At 31.0% G+C, this 20,407-nt stretch overlaps 1 protein-coding gene across 4 annotated transcripts in view; it reads right to left on the minus strand.

Moving 5' to 3' along the window:
* The window catches only part of LOC117122657 (transcription factor 12-like), a 115,600-nt gene that overhangs the window by 83,177 nt on the left and 12,016 nt on the right, over positions 1–20,407 (minus strand). For all 4 annotated transcript variants that reach the window (XM_033268339.1, XM_033268337.1, XM_033268338.1 and 1 more), the window contains exon 4: positions 15,903–15,981. In XM_033268339.1, the coding sequence (XP_033124230.1) occupies positions 15,903–15,981 (79 nt within the window). The remainder of the gene's footprint in view (positions 1–15,902; positions 15,982–20,407) is intronic.

Below are 20,407 nucleotides of genomic sequence, written 5' to 3' on the forward strand. Positions count from 1 at the left end.
CTTTTCCTAGGAGATTATCTAGAAGAATCTTTATCAAATTGGGAGAAGTTTATTAACTACATGACAACTAAAAATTGTGCAGATGAATAGCAAAACTGACGAGAAAATTTAATGATTTAGTTAGTTTTTTTACATTAACTTTTTTTTAAATTGACAATGATCTGATTGGCCGGTGAGAAAAAGATGCAGTGGCATAGTTACACACATAATGTTTAGAAGTTTCTGATATTCAATACACCACGGTTAGTTGGCATATACGCTCATCTCATCATAAGCAATATACGACAACATCTTATGTAAAGATGTTAAAGGAATATGTGAAGAAATTCTATTTTTGAAATTGAAGGAATATATGTTAAATATTAAATGGATATAAGGATAAAGAAGAAGCTAAATAGTATAAATTTAAACAGAACTTCTTACACACTGAAGAATTTTTTTTGTTTTATTCATGTTAGACTTTCAAAGTGGCTTATTAAGTTGCCAAGATAAAAAAAATATACGGTACTAATTTTCCCATTGGTAAAACAATATCAAACCAATACATTCTCCTGTCAGAGACAAAAACAGGGTTCATTACACTATATTTTAGCCCTGTGTCACTAGCATGTGACACTAAGTCTTGCAAACCCTTCTACTTCTTCAAGTGCTAAAGGCTCTCGGTTGGCATGCAACACCTAAGATACGGCAATATCACAATCTCCCATGCTTTACAATGTTGGCATTTATGTGTTTATGACCTTTGAACTACTATTTGCATATTTTCTGACTGATTCAGGTTTATCAATGCTCAGGTCTAACTGTGCATGTCCTCTGACCTGCTAATTTGCATATTTCAAGCGCTGCCTCGGAAGGTTTATCAATGCCCAGGTAATGAACCTGAAACACAAAGAAACCGGAGCCTAGGCTGTCATCTAATTAAACTTTACCAACATAGTGTTCATGTTAATTATATCATATATGAGCTTGCTAATTTTGCTGGCTTGCTTCTGGCTTATTTTGATTGTATAGTTACAGTGTCACTACCTATTTATGACAACAGATTCTGATTGTCGTTATTGCATTATTAATATGGATAACAAGCTCTAAGCTTTATAATCAAATTCTATTTCTCTCAAGCATTAACAATTATTCCACATTTAGCATTACTACTGTTCAATATGTTAGCAATGCATTATAAAATATTATGTCATAATGCTCTATTTGTTCTTTTGTCGGGATTTAAATGGTGAGAAAATTTTGAATTATCAACAATGTAAACAACATAATTTAACACAAATATAGAAAGGATAATTACACCAAGTGTATTGATAACTTTAATACGGTAAATAATACAAAAATAAGTTTTTAAAAATATTATTATTAATTTTTATTATGATGTAGGTAGAAATAGCGCAAGATGTCAAGCTCTTATGCAGACCAATGACAACTTGATGTTGATGATCATTGAATAAATTAATTGTGTTCCTTTGAGAATGTGGTTTTTAAATTAATCACAATGGAAATTAAAATAACAATGATTTGATGATTCATCTCTTAACTGGATTGCAAGAATCTGCCTTTAATTATTAAATTTGACTATTCATTTGTAAAATCAGGCCAATTGTATTATTGTAAAGAATTGCAAGTAATTTTCACATTACAAAAAAAGTAAAAAAATAAAAAAATATGTATAAAAACAGTTTAAGCATCTACATTTAAAAAAATCTTTATATTCCATATAGCATTCAAAAGGAACCACTAGATTTGAGCAGTAAGACCTACCAAGTATTCAGAACAACCTTTTGGGGACTAGTGCTTATTCTAAAGTTCCAAAAGTTTAGTATTAATGTCCATCTAACAATTGTTCTTGACAAAAATATGCGACTGGCCTAAATATCGTCATGATGACAGGAGGAGGATAGGAATATTTAGGTGTGAATCACACCAAGGATAACCCACTAAGTCTGAAGACTTATTTCCAGTGGGTTCCTTCTGGTGGTGAATTGGGCAGTTCACTGGGAGACAATACCCTACTCTTTTTCAAAGATTCTACTGCTTCTTTTACGTGCACACAGGCCATACTGCACACAGGACCAATGGCTTAAACGTCTCATCCGGAAGACGGTGCGCTATTGTAACTTGTATTTCAGCCCACTAGTTGAAAAACAAAGAGGGTAGCGACGGGAATTGAACCGGGACCTAGAGATCTCCACGGTTCAACGCACACACTATGGCCACCACCAATTTAGCCGACTGAGCTAAGCTGCTGCATCGCATCATCACCATATAGGCACATCATGTTTATATTTGGGCATACAATCAGTTTTGATCCAGTTAAGAGATTAATCATCAAATCTATGTTCCATTTGGTCGGGTTGACGTAACTAAGAGGTTTATTTCAAAGATTAGCTGTTACATATAATAATTTATGTTGTTCTGATGAAATTGATATTTTTTATGATAGTTTATCCTCGTTTAAGCTTAAAATTAGTAAGGTTGTTTGATGTTAGTTATTATTTGTCTCCTTCTATGTGTATGTTTTTCTCCAACCTGTTAGTGGCGGTTCTTATCTCTGTTGGTTGAGAATTAAATAAAGTTTTTTGTCCACAAAAATTTGATAATGTGGACAGACTATTAAGCGCTGATCTAACTTTAATTTTCGGACAAATCAGTTTATACTTTAATCACTTGCTTGTAGTTGGTTTATGTTGTTAATGGCTTCTTCCTGCCGCATGTACCTATCACACCCCTAGGCTATGTGCATGCATGTGAACATCCTGAGCTCGCCTTCCTTGATTGGCTGTGATAGTCAGATATATAACATACTTGTAACTTTACACATTTATTTGATATATCAACTTGTCCAGCCAGGAAGTTATTATAAGAAACATGTTACTAATAATTGTATTCATGATAATTAGGTCAAATGACATTATTTGACCACATTTGAATTGTCACATTTTAATATTAGATTATAACCTACAATAAGAAACATATCCCTCTCCCCATCAGAAACCCTGCCTATGACATGCAAAAATATGAGTTTATGAAACAATGCATTAAATAACTGACTTATTATCAAACAAAATAAATCATTAATTATCAATAAATAATTAATATACATTTTCTGAATGGATCTTTATTTGGTATTGCCTACTACTGTGAAAGCTGTGATTAATAAGTTAAGATAAGATAAGATACACTTTATTGCTCCAAGTCGGAAATTAAGTTCTTGCATTAAAATACAGTAAAACAATTAAAAGAATGATCAAAAATATAATGAACTATAAAAATTACAATGTAAAATAGATATCAAACAACGGCCATTAAAACATTATAAGTCACCGAAGCATTATTATTATTATCAATATTATTATTATTATTAATAGCCATGATGCAATTGTGAAACTTCAAAATATAATTGGATGGAAGATTAAATGACCTACTGTAGAAAACAAAGAAATAAAAATAATCAATACATGTACTAAATTTAATTTAAGAATATTGCTATAAGGAGGAATGGATTAAATGAAAATTAATAACAATAATAATTTCATCTTAATAATAGAGTGCATATTCTTTGGTCGATATGTACTTTGGTCAAGACAGGAAACAAAGTCCCATATTTCCATTGCATCTTGCAAATAATACTTTCTCATGGAATACCTATTGATAACAAAAGCAGTCCTTGAGGCCATCAATAGAATAGGAAAGAACACTACTAATACTCAGCCATGCTATTAAGGTGGAAGAGAAATCCAATAAAAGAACGAATGCTAAATAGTCCAGAGTCTACCTGGTTGTCTATCTTTTAATTGTATCAACAAGTATCCTTTAAAGAAGGTGTGAAGAGGGCCGATAAATGCCAATTCATCTTTCAATAGCACCTATTGACCTGCCAGATCTGGTCAATTACAGGTAGACACAATTCAATGATACACAGGTAACAGTAGGATTTAAGACCCCTTTCATAATCAGAGGCCATTGACCCATGCATTTTCACCTACGCATGGCTTTTCTAAGCATCCGAAATCACAAACTTCGATTTCTCTTTCATTTTCTCTGAACAATGTAAAATAATTTTGCGGTTTGCTATACAGCCAAAATTGATTACATATTTTTCCCATCAATACACTGATCAAATTCAATGTAAAATTATTACATTCTTTAATCAAAATTATTATTTCTTACTGTTTTGACACTGACAAATGCCTCTAATATCCAGATTAGTGATAACTTAGGCAATATTATATGCAACATAGTTTATTAATTTATTTATTTACTTATTTATTTAGGCACACAACATATGCACCAAGTATTTACAATAGTGAATATTATCCCTCTCCTACTTGTAGGTGACAATCCCTTGCACTAGACAAACATACACACACCATGTTTTACACAAACTTCTATAAATCTCAATATGAGTTTTAGGGAGTAAAGTTGTTTTGGTTACAAGAAAAATTCCTGTAACACATAGGAATTGAACATAGGACCCTGGGATTAGAAGGCAAGCATCTTTAACCACCAAGCTAGTCAACTTTACTTTTTTATTACGCCACAAACATCCTGTACAGAGCAGATAGGACTGTAATATACAATATTTGTAGTTACTATGAAAATCATATTGCTTTTAATGATCTTTGAAATATACACATTTTGCCTACACTGTATTGTAATATAACAAATAGAGATTATCTTATCTACATCTCTTAAGATTTTTTTGCTGACCATGACAGGCAGTCACATAATTCATATAAAAACATAGATAGAAACTTGTGATCTAAATCTTTCAAAATGCAAAAGAATGCGGAGGGTAATAGTAAGAATTTGGGCAAACAAATGATCAAGGTATTCTAAAGCTGGCCACTTATTGGCAAGCATACAATAGTAAATTAGACCATGATTCAACTGCACTATATAACATATTGATACAAAAAGATTTAGTATTTGTAAGTATTGACTTAAATAAGACCCAAACCACTTAATTTGACCTAATACGAAAGAATGCCTTTTTATGACTGAATACATTATTCAGTTATGACATATTATTAACTAAATGTTGGAATAAATGTATACTCATTACACAACCCAGTAAAAATTGCTGTAACCTTGGTTTCTGCAGAAAATTAAAAATGGAATGCCGTCTTCAACAATAAACCAGGTGTTTTGTTTGTCTACGTTGATTACGAAACATGGGTGCTAAGAACAACAACGCTTCATTTGCATCCACAAACCGATCTAAGCTGCTGAAATTATTCAATCGAACTCCCAATCATATATAATTCCTTTAAAACACTCACTGGATCAATATAGTAATAGTAATAAAATATGGCTCGTGTGTTTTTTCCCTAAGGAATATATTCCGACTACTATGTACCTTCAGATCAATGTTTAAATGGCATTACTTTTTTCAAAAGGTCAACCATATTATTAATGTGTTACTGTGTTATTTAAGAATTGCCTTCAGACTGCAAAATCTTTGCCCTTAGCAACAACTTCTTCATAATCATTCTACTTAACAACCATTTTGTCTAGCAATTCATCACTTTCCTCACAAATCAATCATAGAGATTTAAGAAGACATTTAAACTCTAGCAAAAGAAAGCAACATAAGCCGGGCAAATATAAACAGTCCTTAGTTAACTTCCTGACACTAGCCCTAAGTGATAACTGTTCTATTGCCCTAGAAAGCAACTTTTTCAAATTCTAAACCCATCCATTTCTAAGTATGGTGGCAACATCAATTCAATAATGATTTTCTCACATTAACAGTAACAAAATAAAAGACAAGAACAAATTAATGTGTTGACTACTTAAGTGAAATAATCAAACATTATGAATGCACTGACTTCAATAATGATCAAAGGCAAACAAACATTTTATACTATTAGGTAAGTCAGATTAATTATATCAAACTATTAAATATGAATTTTTGGTTAAGGTGGGAAGCACACATTTTTGGACAGCACTGTTCTATTATTTTCAAATAGGGTTCAATATATCAACTTCATCTGGCCTCTTATTGATATTTCGATTGTTTTTTTTATTGTTTAATTTTCATATTTTTCGTATATTGTCTTTTGTTTGAGGATCCCAGAAGTAGTTTGACACTGATTGGGTTTTTTCTTGTTAAACATTATTTTAGAAGAGATTTAAAAATAAACAATTTTAGAAAATATGATCTATAATATAAAATACCAATACACATCTAAATAATATTGCTTTTAATGATCTTTGAAATAACTAGTAAGATGAATGGTAATATGAATTGTGAGGGAGCTGATCATACAAAAATCTGCATAGACATTTTGTACTTTCTACCAAAAAGTGGGTGGGGGGAGGGGAGACACAGCCCATTGCCATGTGTTTGTCCATGAACATTAAGCAGATGAAGATGAAGTTACAATTTCTTTTAATGTTTCAGCATTTAGTTACTGTGGTTACTAAGCTATTAAAAATAAACGACATAAATATCTCATGTTCATAGATTACATAATCGTTTTGGATATCTAGTGTAAAACCTTGTTTTTCTTTCAATCTGTGTGTAGTCAACTGGAACTAACCTGATAGCTACAGACCGATGGCTCCATAAACATAATATCAAAATATTAGAGATATAAACAAAAAGAGAACTGTCAATACAAACATATATTCTAATTACTTAAAAAATTAATATCACCAACAGAAACAACATAAAAATCAAAGATATTAATTAATCATTTAATTATTTATTGGAGAATATAAGATTATAGACCTACGGTATTTTTAAACAATTAACACATTTTTATGTGGCAACATATGTAGCCTCCAATCCAGGAGGCATCATGGGACCTATATATAAATGATAACCATCCCAATATGGATCTATATTAAGTTTGGTGTTATTTTTTTTAAAACTTAATTAAAAGATATTAAATTACATTACTTCACCAATAATAAGTAACCTACATACAATAAACCAATAGGGCTTATAGTATTAGTAGCATCAGCTCCTGTTTTTACCATTGAGGTAATCTACTTAATACCAAGCATTTAAAGACTGACGTCACTGAAAAAGAAGAATCTCTACATGAGAGTTCACTACACTTCTTAAATACCTTTGGAGCAAGAGGCCAAGAGAATGTAAGTCTGGATACAGCGGACCAGCATACAGTATCATCACCAATGCATACTACATTTCAGCCATTAATTCTTCTAAATACATTGTAAGATATCGTAATAACAGAGAAAGTGAAAACTACTCCAAAAATGATTCATAATACTTGCCAATGAATCAAGTTTACTAGATAATATGGCTTATCATTTGATCAATATACAGGATAAATACTGATTCAATTAGGCTAAGATTTTGGCTACAAGCCATCGGACACGGCTTAAAGAAAAAACAACAATGCACGACTTAAAGCAAGTGAACGCAGAAGAAGAGATCCCAAGACTTCTTAATGATAAATGTTGGAATTATGATAAATGGCTATACAAGGTACTGTTTATCTACCATACACTGACTACATATAGAGGAAACTAAGATGACAAGAATATCGGATCAAAATTAAGTACGACATATCAGTATGTGTAATACTGTCCTGAGAATACTACACTAATCACCTTTTTCCTCTGATTGTATTTCTTATAGGCTGATTACATTGCTCTAGTTTTCCTGAATATTGGAGGCCCAGGAAAAAAAACTCCCATCTAAAGCCCAGCATGACAAGAGGAAGGTCAACCAAGTTGAATGAATGCATGAACTTGATATGAAGAGGCAGGATTGTTGGCCTTCTGATGTTCATTTTTAAAAGAGTTTACTTTGCTCTTCCTTTCATTGTAATGTAACTCATAAAAATAGAAATACTATATAGATTTCAATTTGAAATTGGAGAAACCATCAACCTGCTTACTTGGGTTCTATTTCAAAGAAAAAATGTTTTCTGGAATAAAGTCAAACGGGAATAAAATGAGAAGAAAAAATAATATTTAAAGCAAACAATTCTATCTTCACCATGCAAATAGTTCATCCAGGAGCATATTCAAGTTGCCTATTCCAACCTAACATTTTCTGGGGGATCTCGACTGTGAGTAGCCTAATCCTGAAGACCCTACAGTAGATACTATTGTCCATACAAGTTATTTTCCCACACAACTAGTTTATCCCTCTCAACATGACAAGTCTAAACCTCCCTAAGCAACCTCTTCAATATTGAACATGGAATCTCAGAAAACAAAGAGAGTGTCAAAGTATGTCTTTAAAATAATGTTGAATGAACATATTTACTGACATACTCAAATACAGTCATAAAGAGTATTGGTTATTAACCTTACTACTGCAAGCAATTATAATATTGGAGGAGTTAGCTTTTCAGTGCATCCAACAAATTTACATGTTTGTTGCACAACAAAACAAACAAAATATAGATATCTCTGTGTATAGTGTTAAGCTAATAAACTATAAAAAAAAAAAAATCAGTACTTTAATGCTTACTCTGTACTGTATATATTTTATTAGTTTCAGACTGGAAATTAGAATATCAAAATATTTTCCTGTCCAATTGACAGACACGTAATATAATGTACACATTAAATCATTTATATAGTGCTACTTCATCAAAAATATGGTAATTTACCATTTTTTAGCATATAAATTGGTTGAACAAATTTTAAAATGTTTGTAGGAAAAGTGTATATATCAGAAAAAAACAAGTACAGCTGCGTTGTTTTAGTTTTAAATGTATTTTTGAGATTTTCGTTTTCATATTTATCCATAAAAAATTATCTTTTAAAGGAACATTTTGATTCCACATTTTATAATAGACTTATAAATATACTTTCTTAATTGATGTTTAAGATTTTAGATTTATATATTGTAGCCTTAAATGACAAGTATTAATAGCCTCTGAAAACAGAGCTTGGTTTTCTTTTCGTGGTTGATGTTATCCCTAGAAATAATCTTAATCGTTAAAATCACAATAAAACCTGATGGATCATCTTTCTTGGAACTATTCACACTGTGCTTCATGACAGATAATCGACATCTAAACTAAAATATTGAATCTTAAGTCCACATATAGAGTATTTAATTAATCTACATTAAAAAAACATCATGTATATTAATTTCATACAGTAGTTGTTTTTTTTATTTGCTCAAAATTCAAGGGCAATGAAAGTTGCCAATTACAAAACTGAAAAAATTAATAAACTAATTACGTATATTTTAAAAACAGTTGCAAAAAAACCATTGGAAAGTTTATTAGAACTAATTATTCAGTACCTCTAAATTTAATATAATATTAAACAATATATAAACAATGGATGTTGGAAAGTCGATGCCTTAATACTAGTCCATACACTAATTTCCTAATACCTAATTAACAAGTCTGGAACATCAATAAATCATCATAATTCCATATATTCATTAAAAAAGATATTCTTTTTTTTAACACAATTTCATTCAATATTTCACATTTAAATCCTATGAAATTTCAAGTATCCACAATTTTGTACTGGACTTGAATGAAAGGAGATTTAAATAACTTAAATCAAGTTCTTCCTAGTTGTTTTTTTTAAATAATTTTTCTTAGGACAAACTTTAAGTTGTTCAGATGGTAATAGCCATTTTAAAAATACCGACAGGCTTGATTTGTTTATTGTCAACATACAATTATAACTTAAACTATATTACATTTTTTATCCCTTTTTTTTATTTTTAGTAAAAAAAAAAAATGATCCAACTGAATATCTACACAAGGAAATTTAAAAATTCAACACAAGAAAATAACAATTTATGATTTGTTTTTCTTTTCATATAGGGAAATAATGCCGCAAGCTATTCTTAACGAGATAGATATGTGCGTCTTATTAAACGACATTAATTATTATTATTTATCATTAAACGAAAGTTTGATCAGTCTCCAAAACCATTATTAGTAGATTTTTTTGGCATGACAATCTCGTTTTATTACTATTGACCATGGAAATAAAAATATAATTACAAATCTAGATGATTTGGAAACCTGTTTGTACACTGACAAGATAAAAACATAAAGAAATGTAGTGTAATTAGTGGTACTGCTTTAATTCTACTTAAATCATTTCCAAAGGTAATAAAGCTTAATAAGATCCAATATTTACAATGTATACTATGACCTTTGAGAAATTCTTCAGGAAATTCAAGAATTATAAAATCTGATTTTTTTATGAATCTCTTTTAATATGTTATAAACACGAATATGGTTACACATCATTTGCATATTGATGAAATTCTCGGCATGGTCTTCACAGAAGATGCATTGAAGAAAGTAAAGCATTTCTACTTATTAAAGATGTGTGAAAGATTTTTTTGGTTTAAGTAGTAAGATTTCACAGATGCCTAATACTTTTAATTATTTTTACAATTTTAACAAAAGAACATTCTATTTAGTAATAACCTTGAAGTTAGAATACAGAAGTAGAAAAGCAACACTAGTAAATTTGAAACGGTTGAGATTTTTTTTTAAAAATTGGAAAAAGATAAAATAAAAAACAATTTTAAAAGTAGTTCAGTATGTTATATTATTAACATTCTTTAATTGCAGCTATGTCATTAAAAACAGTACTAAAATCAGCAATACAACTTCAGTGACAATATAACTACATTACACAATTCACTATAATTTTTTATCGCTTTCTTTATTATCTACGCTCCATCTTCAGGTCAAATATTTATAAAACATATCTAGTGCAACATAAAAATGCTCTACATTTAGGTCATCAATCATTAGATAATAAAGATAACATTCTAGTCAAGTGTAATATAGACGGGATAGCGAAGGAGATTAAACAAAGGGGTAACACAGACAGGGATATAAGAAAATACCAAGTACACAAAGGCCCGCCTCATTTGCATACAGCTGCTGTGTAGTACAAATTATGACCTTTCCCATTTAAGAGGGCTAAATGATAATATGATAATGCACCATCATAGGAGACATATATTACCTCGCTTCCACATGGGTACATGTAATGCATGGGGCATAAATATTACGTAAATAAGTGTTAGACAAGTGAATAAACATATAGAACTAAATCATTCGCCTTGTTAAACTAGTTTTGTTAAGGTGGGAAATGTTCATGGGCAAATAAATATCAGATTGTTCTTAAATATTGGACTGTTCTTAACTACTGTATTCTGTATATCAGTTGCCAGTTTAAGTGGTTCAAATAATGCAACAAAATCTGAGTCACACACCTTCTTTGCTTCAACATGTCCTGTGAATCAAACGAATATTAGATAACACCAATAAAGCATTTATCAATAATTCTGTTACTTAAGGTGTGATACGTTCTTATTCATCTACGAATAGTCTTATTGTGAATTATTAATATTGTATGAGTAACAATAATTGAGAATATCAGTAGAGAATAAAATTATAGACAATGCTGTTTAACATGCCACTTTAGTAGAGACCACAATTAATCACTCTTCTTACACAATCTAATTTACACCTTTTTATCCTCAAATGAAAAAAAAATTACAGATTAAATTATCTAAGACAATATTAATGTTTGCACAATTTGCTTTATTTTATGTGACTACAAAAAATATGTTTTTACATTCCGCTCCCTCTAAAAAAATACATTTTTACATATTTATTAAAATTTATTTAAAATAATTCACATAAAGTAAATAAAAGATTGAAAATATGGTATGTACAAATTTGGTTTACAGCATACAGTAATTGCTTAAATTAATTCAATTATAATATTGAATTACTCATTGCATACACTGATTAGCAGCCAAATTAAGGGCCAGAACATAGAAAGGAATATTATTTATTTATTTGGTGAGAAAAAATGTTCTTGTTATAATTTTCCAATGAAAACTAATATTTAATGAATGACAAAATTTTCATTATAATTTTGTTTAGCTCAATATTGATAATATCTTTAAATAATCTGTTATTTTCCAATCATTCAATATGTTGAATGGCCAAACTACGTGTCAGTACAAAGACAAAAATATTATTTATACATTTTTGTTTATTACAGTAGGCTTTGTTTATTAGTTTATTAAGAGAAAAATATTTTCTTAGAATTTTTCAATGATAGCAACTAATGAATGACATTACAAATAAGTATATTATAGTTTAAGTTTAAGTGTTTTTAGCTCAATATTGATAATATCTTTAAATAATCCTTGTTATTCCAAATTAATCAGATTAGAATCTCTTAAGCATAATCAATCTTCAGATTGTTTCAACAGCAAGGCAATTTGTCTAGGTGCAAAAACTGACATATTCTATGACAGAAGCTATCATTATAATGATCCACATCACCAATATTGTTAGAAATTTTCCCAATTCTCCTATCAGCTTCAACTGCTTCACTTGAGTTGCTTAATTTTTTTCACTCTTCTAAAGTGGCCACGCACAAGTGAAAATATATTGCTCCTCTCACGAAAGAAATGATGCGGAAAGAGTTGTGATTAGTGTTTTAAAATGCTGCAGCGCAAGTTGTTGGAAGAGCAGCACGTGGTAAACATTAACAAGCATTGGCCTATGACCGATTCTTGCTATTATTTTGAAGCTCATAAAATGCTTCATCTTCTCTAAACAATTTGAAAATAAAAAATAAAAAAAACACAAAAATTAAAGAGGGGCTACCTGAATGAAATAACAGGTAAACAATGACATTAATATTCAATTCAAATGAAGTCAATTTTTGTCTGGTGTTTAAATTCCATGTGATGTCTGATTATTATTACATCTGCTCAAGTTTGTTCAACATTTACAATCTCTTTTTGGGATAAATTACTGAAGTTCTACATGCATAATTTCATAATATTTTCTTAGTTGTTTGTACACTTTAAATCCAACATAAAATCATAACCATACAAAAGGATACATTTATTTTAAAGAAACATTTGTTTCCAAATGCATCATGCTGAACTGTCTAATTTTTCTGTTTACATTGTCTGATGTTTGACTCATGAGGAGTAATTGATCGCTAATTGTTATCTATTTTTTATATATTTTTATTATCAAAATCACATTTGGCTTGACTCAAATTCAAGCTGACAACTTACTAGAACTAAAATTTATTTTCTGATTATTATGAGGTTTATAGTTAAATAATTCAATTTAATACAAAACCATTTTAAAACATATGCTCCCACTGGGATTCAAACTATTGATGGGGAAGGGGGGTGTAGAAGAAAGTTAAAACTTCAATCACTGACCATGTAACTAGACCAATCAAATGTCCAAATGGGAACACCAAACTCTTAGAGCAAGTGCATCAAAATGAAAAGAATGGAAAATTTGAAGAAATGTACAGTAGATAAAGTAAGTTTTAATTCCTACTGTTTGAACCCTTGGGGAACAATACGAGATTTATTTGTTAGTGTAGGATGAATTGAAAGTACAATTGTTTAAATTTATAAATAAGTTAAAACCTGAAGAAAAGCTAAATTTAGGGATTCAATCATCATAATTATACGTACTGTAGGAAATGGAAGGAACAGGATATTGCTAATAAAAGACTACTCCTTTAATACACACTATAAAGGAAAAGTTATCAATTATCAATTTGGTAATAATTAAGCTTATGAAGTGTAGCAATTCAAATGTATATATAGGTCCATTAGCTTATATAATCAATATAATAGTGTTGAATTACAATCAATTATAGTAATTATCTGAGGGGAAAAAGTATTTACTGTAGTTGTATTAATCTAAAACATTATCATTATAAAAGTAAATACGATGAACACAATCAGGTCTTCCATAGAGTAGATGAATATTATATTTTGAGTCGATAATTTACTAGCAATCATCGTAGCATTGCCATATTCACTAAGCATACCATACTGTATGTAGTAATACAGATTTTACGAGTAATGTGATTATATTATGAGTAACACCAATCAACATGAAAAGTATCCAACTTGATGCGATATAAATGGTGGATACCACATTATTCATAGATAAAAACAGTTTTGTTATTCAGAATTCAACAATAATTTACTACATGATGGCAACAATTATAAAAGCATTGATGAAGCATCATTTCATGAAACGTTATCTATGGATCGACACAATTAGCAGTTATTATAATTATAATGAAGATTAAAATATACATAATCAATAAGGTCAAATGTCAAAGTTCAAATAATTAAGAAGTTTCCTAAATATGAATTACAAAGTTTACACATTTTTGTACTATATGCTAGAAATGAATTATTCTGGATGATAAAAATAATTTTGTAACATTGATGGTAAATCTTGTATTGACGAACTTGTTCTTTAAAAAGTTCATGGAACATCAATAATAAGTACACAAACTTTATAAACTAGAGTACTTCAATACATTAAAAAGTGTAGAATTTTAGTTTATTTTTTCTAGCAAAATAAACATTTTTTTAAAACTTCTAGTTTACTATGTATTTCAGATATGGACCAATAAAAGTTATTAAATCTGGTTAATCTGGAATTTTTTACATTCTCAATCAAAGGGTGTCTTAATAAAGTATTATCACAATTTACTTTTACATTATATAAAACATTGTTTATATTATATAACTGAAAACCAAAAATTTAATGAAAATATATTCTTGCTAGGACATACTGATGAATGATGATGATTGAGATTAAATTTAATAAATGTTCAGTAAGAAAAGATATTAGCACTTGCTGACCAAACTGGTTCTTTGAGTGTGATGCAAAGCACTTGTACGCTCCAATGAATTGCACATTAACAAATGCTCTGTCACTAACAAACTAATTTACTTCTTTGCCTTGATGACCAATTCTTCAGTGTAATCGTGCGAAGCACACTAACAAAGGCCACTAATAAGCCGAGTGAGCCTATACTTTCCTTAGTCAATTGAACAAAATCTGAGTCTTTGAAACTCATATACATCACAGAACAAGTAATCTAAAATCTAGTCACATGACAAGCTAAATTGCTAATTGAAAGAGGTCTAAATTTGGGACTACACAAAGGCTACTGTAGGCTTGTGGTCAAACAAAAGCCATGCAATCAGCTCTCAGTACCAACGAAACAGCTTTTAATGTAGGCTTTAATAACACTTTCACTAGATGAAACCATTCTTTAAGTATTTGTATAACTGACCTGATATTTCTTACTTCAGAGAACTTAGAAGCAATGGTTTACCAAGAAAATTGTGTTAAAATTGTGTAAACAACTTGAAGAGATAATCGATGAACTATCATGGAAGTTTTCAACATAAAAAAAAAAATCTTTCATTTTCAATTCAAATGAAAACATTTTGATCCTAATATTAAATGAACAGAATCATAATTGGTTAATAAAGAATTCAATTGAAAATTTGTTAATGAAGAATCTATTAATTAGTGAAAAATCATTAGGAACTGTTAATAAGTTTTCTTGGCATCACTATTTCCCAGGTAACCTTGCAGCACAGGAAGTTCAAATTGGTAACAGGTCACGTTCCTTACAGGTTTCCATGTCATCATCGGTACCATGGTCAATTCAAGTTGAGCACAAAAAATTATCTTGTTACAAAATATTATGTTAATTTCCGTTTTAGCTTTAAAAAAATACATAGAAGTCAGAAAATTTTTGTTGAGATATCTAAAAAAGACCCACTTACATACGACACTTGGTAAAGAGTAACATAGAATAGAGATGAATGCCGAACTTCGGTGGAAAGTCTTTTCACCTGCAGTGGAGTGTAACACCTACCACAGATAAACTCCAAGCTCAAGCCTTGCTTAATCTTTTTCTCTCCCTCTCTCACACCAGATTACGGATAGAATTTATACCATCATTATTCATGGAATGCAAATGTATAATGGTTACTGTGACCCATCATTAAGACCATGAATTATATTAGCATATATTTTCCAAAACATACTCAAACAAGTACCATAAAAAGAAAAAAAAACTGAACATTGCAAAAATACCTGGCTTATTATATGGTGGCCCTTGCGTTGGTTGTCCAGGCTGTACATTCTTTGAGCTTCCAGTCGGAGGAGAAAACATCTGTGGAGGAAGATGAGAAAAACATTTACAAATCACAGCAAGCTAAACTTCTCGTAATCAGTTTAACCAAAATGTTTCGCCAAAACAGCAACTGTAATGGTTTATCCATCTGGCCTGGGTTTCAAGATTTCTGCAAAAATGTTCAGGAACAAAATATTCTATGTAAACAAATGTCAATCCATGAATAAGTTATTCCATGTACTCAATTATTTTTGTGATCAAAGTTCACAACCACACATTTCTTTACTTGAAGAACAGCGAGCTGGATCGAACACTACAGGTTTGGCTTGCTTTCAAACAATGAACAGAAATTCATTAATGGTGAAACAGAATCGGTTTAATAGCCAACTACTGTCCACCTACTTTTAAAGCGAAGATGATGAACTTTTCATAGGAATAACTGCAGCATTGAAAGCAAATTGAATTACAACATCAAAACTAAGCAGATATAAATCTTATAATCATCAACACTCAATCCTCCTAATTTCAGACCAAAAACATCCCAAATTGAATCTATACCACAATATAATATTTTGCATAAATGGTGCTAAACAAACCTATACCAGTAATAAATCATCAAACAGCGATAATGCATATCAATTAAGTTTAATCACATAAACCAGATACATTAAAATGATAATCCCACAGAAGGGAACAAGATGAGCCTTTGATTAATGCCTACTGGTGATTTATTACATTAAAAGGAGGAAGAAATAATGAAAAACAATAACACTTGATGGGAGAAAACTGTCAAATGGATCATCAGATCATGATGTTGCAAAGATAGTAACCAAATTCTAAACGCATGGATCTAAACATATGATCGTAAATAATACACTTTTTTACAGGCCTTAGACAGATTTATACCCTGTTCGGATTGGACTTTTTTTTGGGTCAAACTAAACGTGGACCTGGTCATTTCTGTGTGAGCAATGTTCTTCATAAAACCTGGCTGCATTCGAAAATGTTTAAGTTTGAAAATTGGTACAATATTAAAGCTATAGAAGTGTTACACTTCGTTCGTTCAAAATGATAAATTGGACAACAAAGCTTTAAGGGGACTTGTATCCCAAACATCAGATTGTAAGGGAATATCAGATTGTAAGGGAATATCTGATTGTAAGGGAAGTTATTCAGTTCAGAAGCTGATCAGTTGGGATACTGTGAGTTCATTTAAAAGGATTTAATAGTGTAACAAGTATAAAATTGGGCCAAATATGAAAATTTATATTTAAGAAACTTTTTATTTTATATTTACTCTAATGTAAAGGTACAGTAACATCTTTAAACTAAGATAGAAGTTTTATTGGTTTAAATAATCTAAATGAGTAAAACAGTATCTATGTAATTAACCCAATTAAGGACAAACAACAACTGACCATACAAAGTTCATTCAAAATTCACTTGAAATTACTGTATATCATTTACTGCAAAAATTGAGTTTGCTTAATATACATATAAACTGATTACTTTCTAATTTCAAAATTTAAATAAAGTTATCTCCTTTTAATTCAGTGACTTGTCCCACAAAATACATTGCTTAGTACTAGTACAATAGAAACTAATTTAATAATAATTAAGCAGTTTAGAGATGTGAAAGGTCAATGTCAAAAAGGTGACCTCTTTGCAACCTATAGAGTGTTTGTCACAGATAGCCCTACTATTTACAGTAACATTCCCAATTATGTACACCTCTGTCCCAACAGAGTTCGCAACCAAAACAAAGCTCAAATTGAAAATATATATATCTCAGCTGAAAATGATTGATATTTCTTGCTTTAAAGATGTCAATCCATTGACCAGTTTAATAACGTTTTATTAGCTGATGTAACATTTCCTTATTTCTGACTTTTAAATACAACGCTAAGTGTTTTGGAAGTTAAAAAAAGATTGTTTGTAATGAGGTTATTGCCACAAATCGAGTTCATAAAATAGAGAGTTAGTAATTGGGAGATTTTACTTCACCATGAATGACCCAAATAAGAGCCACAACTCTTACACAATTTTTGGATGCGTCAGTCTGGCACTTCAGGAGGGGTGTATTACAGAGCAGTGCTTACTCCAGAGTGGCATTATTGTTATTGTAGTCCAAAATGATACCATGTTTTGTACATATGCTTACGGTATCGACTTGTTAGAATGTACACTTGTAAATAATCTGAGAAATCGGTTATTTATAATAGTATTTTAATGATACAAAGCTTCAAATCAAATCATGTTGGGTACGGTATGTACTTTCAATTAAGCACTGTATATCAAATATAGAATATCTCTAATAAATGCCAGTGTTTATTCGAGAATGATGTTTCCCAAAAAATACCATGTTTGGTGCAGTGCTTACACAAAAGGGACTTTGTTGTTACATCTATTGAACACAATAAAATTATGAATTATGAAATATATAGTAAAGAAGCTGTGGTTTTATATTTTCTTGATGCTATTATTTTGTAGTGTATTGAATTGGGCGGAACTCATTAATATATGCAACCTGAAAGTAGGCCAGGGTAGATCCAGATAGTGGCAGACATTAAAAATCCTAATTTAAATACATAATAATAATTTATAGAACAGTACACAATATGTTTTGCTTTTCATTTAGGTTGTTGTGATCACCTTTCAGTTGGAGACCAAACCCCTGACCCCTGCTTGACCTCATGTGTTAGCCAGGTCCTGACCAACCAAGCGTGTAGCAACTAACACCTGCAAGTTTAAGCAACAGCTGCTCTACTTCCACTTCTCATTAGGAATGCCCTTAAAAATGAGATTCCACCAATAAACAGTGGGCACAGGTGCATGGTATCTCCCAAAATAGTATATTTAGTATTGGTATACAACAGTAGTACAAGATAGTGGCGTATCCAGGATTTTGAACAGGGGTTACTGAATTTTACGCAAGGTGTAAAATGAGGGACAGAGCATATCAATGGTTATGGTTACACCGATGGCTATGGCTTAACATTAAAGTAACTTACTTTGCCATTTAGTTTCCTTAATTTACTATTACTTTTTTCATGTTTGAACCAAAATGTGTGTGCGCGTGCGCTAAACAACGAGGATCCGTTAAAACCTTTGGTCTTTGGCTGTGCTCATTGTGTTGAGCTGGAGGACCGAAATGCGAATTATTTACCGCATACTCTTGCGGAAGAGACATTTAGCAGTTAGTTCTGTGCCTAATATGGCGCATGTGCATATACAGTACTTAAAAGTTAGCTTTTCTTATAGCACATCATAAAAGACATAATATCAATAGCCATAAATTGACTATTTCTTATATAAACTCAGTAAAACTTATATTAAATATTATTCCGTTTTATTTATGACATCATAATACAACAATGACATTCTATCAAGTATCAATTGGGACATCCAATACCATAGTTTTATTTATATATCATTTGGGACTTTCATTGCTTCATAAAAAAGCGTCTTTATGAGGCGTTGGAAGGGGATGTTTGAGCATTTGGGACACTTCATGTTCTATAACAAGTCTCTTTTATATAATGTATTGCATTGTGAGAGTTGAAAGTTGATCATTTGGGAACTACAGTATATGCTCTATGTTTTAGTGGCCTGGAATGTGCAGTGGATCATCTGGGAACTTTTGGTGACCAGTCTCAAAGTCTCTTTGTACAGTAAGATTTGGGAGTGGAGACAACTACAATGCTCTAGTCTACTACACTTCTTTTTTTTTTTTAATAAGAACACATTTTATAAAAACACCGAGGCTGAAATTGCTTAAAAATTAAGAACAAAATATGAACAAATTGAGGCTGAGGTAAAATGTCAAATGAGGTTTTTGAAAAACCAAAAAATGATATCTGTACCTTACAGTACCGTTCATAAATGCTGCACGTTTTAGACGCATCTGACGCATCCTGAATTCGTCCACGATGCGTCCTGAATACGTCCGAAATCTGGACGCGTCTAACGCTAATAACGGTGCAGACAAACTGTTTATTTGACGCAGGCTTGTCAAATTAACAATTAATTAACAAGTCATCGTCAACGCAGACCAAACTACAAACAAGTAAGGGAGTGGTAATCAAATGAAACAGACACTCAACAATATTCTACACTACTATGGGAACCTCTGTATCGGGCAACAGCCAAAATTCCCGTTGCCAATGGTGACTGTCTCAGTTTAACAAACCTGTTATTTTTGGGTAATAATAGCACAACCGCGCCTCTCTGATAAGAAACCGGGTCGCTTGCTTGAAACTTGAGTCTCTTGTCGGTGATTTCCTCTGCAAATCCTCCAAATTAATGTACTTGTCAATTGCAGTCCCAGCCCCCCCCCCCAAAAAAAGCCGGGTAATAGCGGGGCACTAGCCGGGACTGAGCTGGGGAGGTACATAATTGTTTCTCTGTAGTACCGGTACGTACCTAAAATTGACCTCGAAAGGACCAAGGTTTCGGTGTACAGTAG

Source organism: Anneissia japonica, unplaced genomic scaffold (genome assembly GCF_011630105.1).
Source record: "Anneissia japonica isolate Jap-2015-1 unplaced genomic scaffold, ASM1163010v1 scaffold287945_len1679841_cov205, whole genome shotgun sequence".
Taxonomy (NCBI): Eukaryota; Metazoa; Echinodermata; class Crinoidea; order Comatulida; family Comatulidae; genus Anneissia; species Anneissia japonica.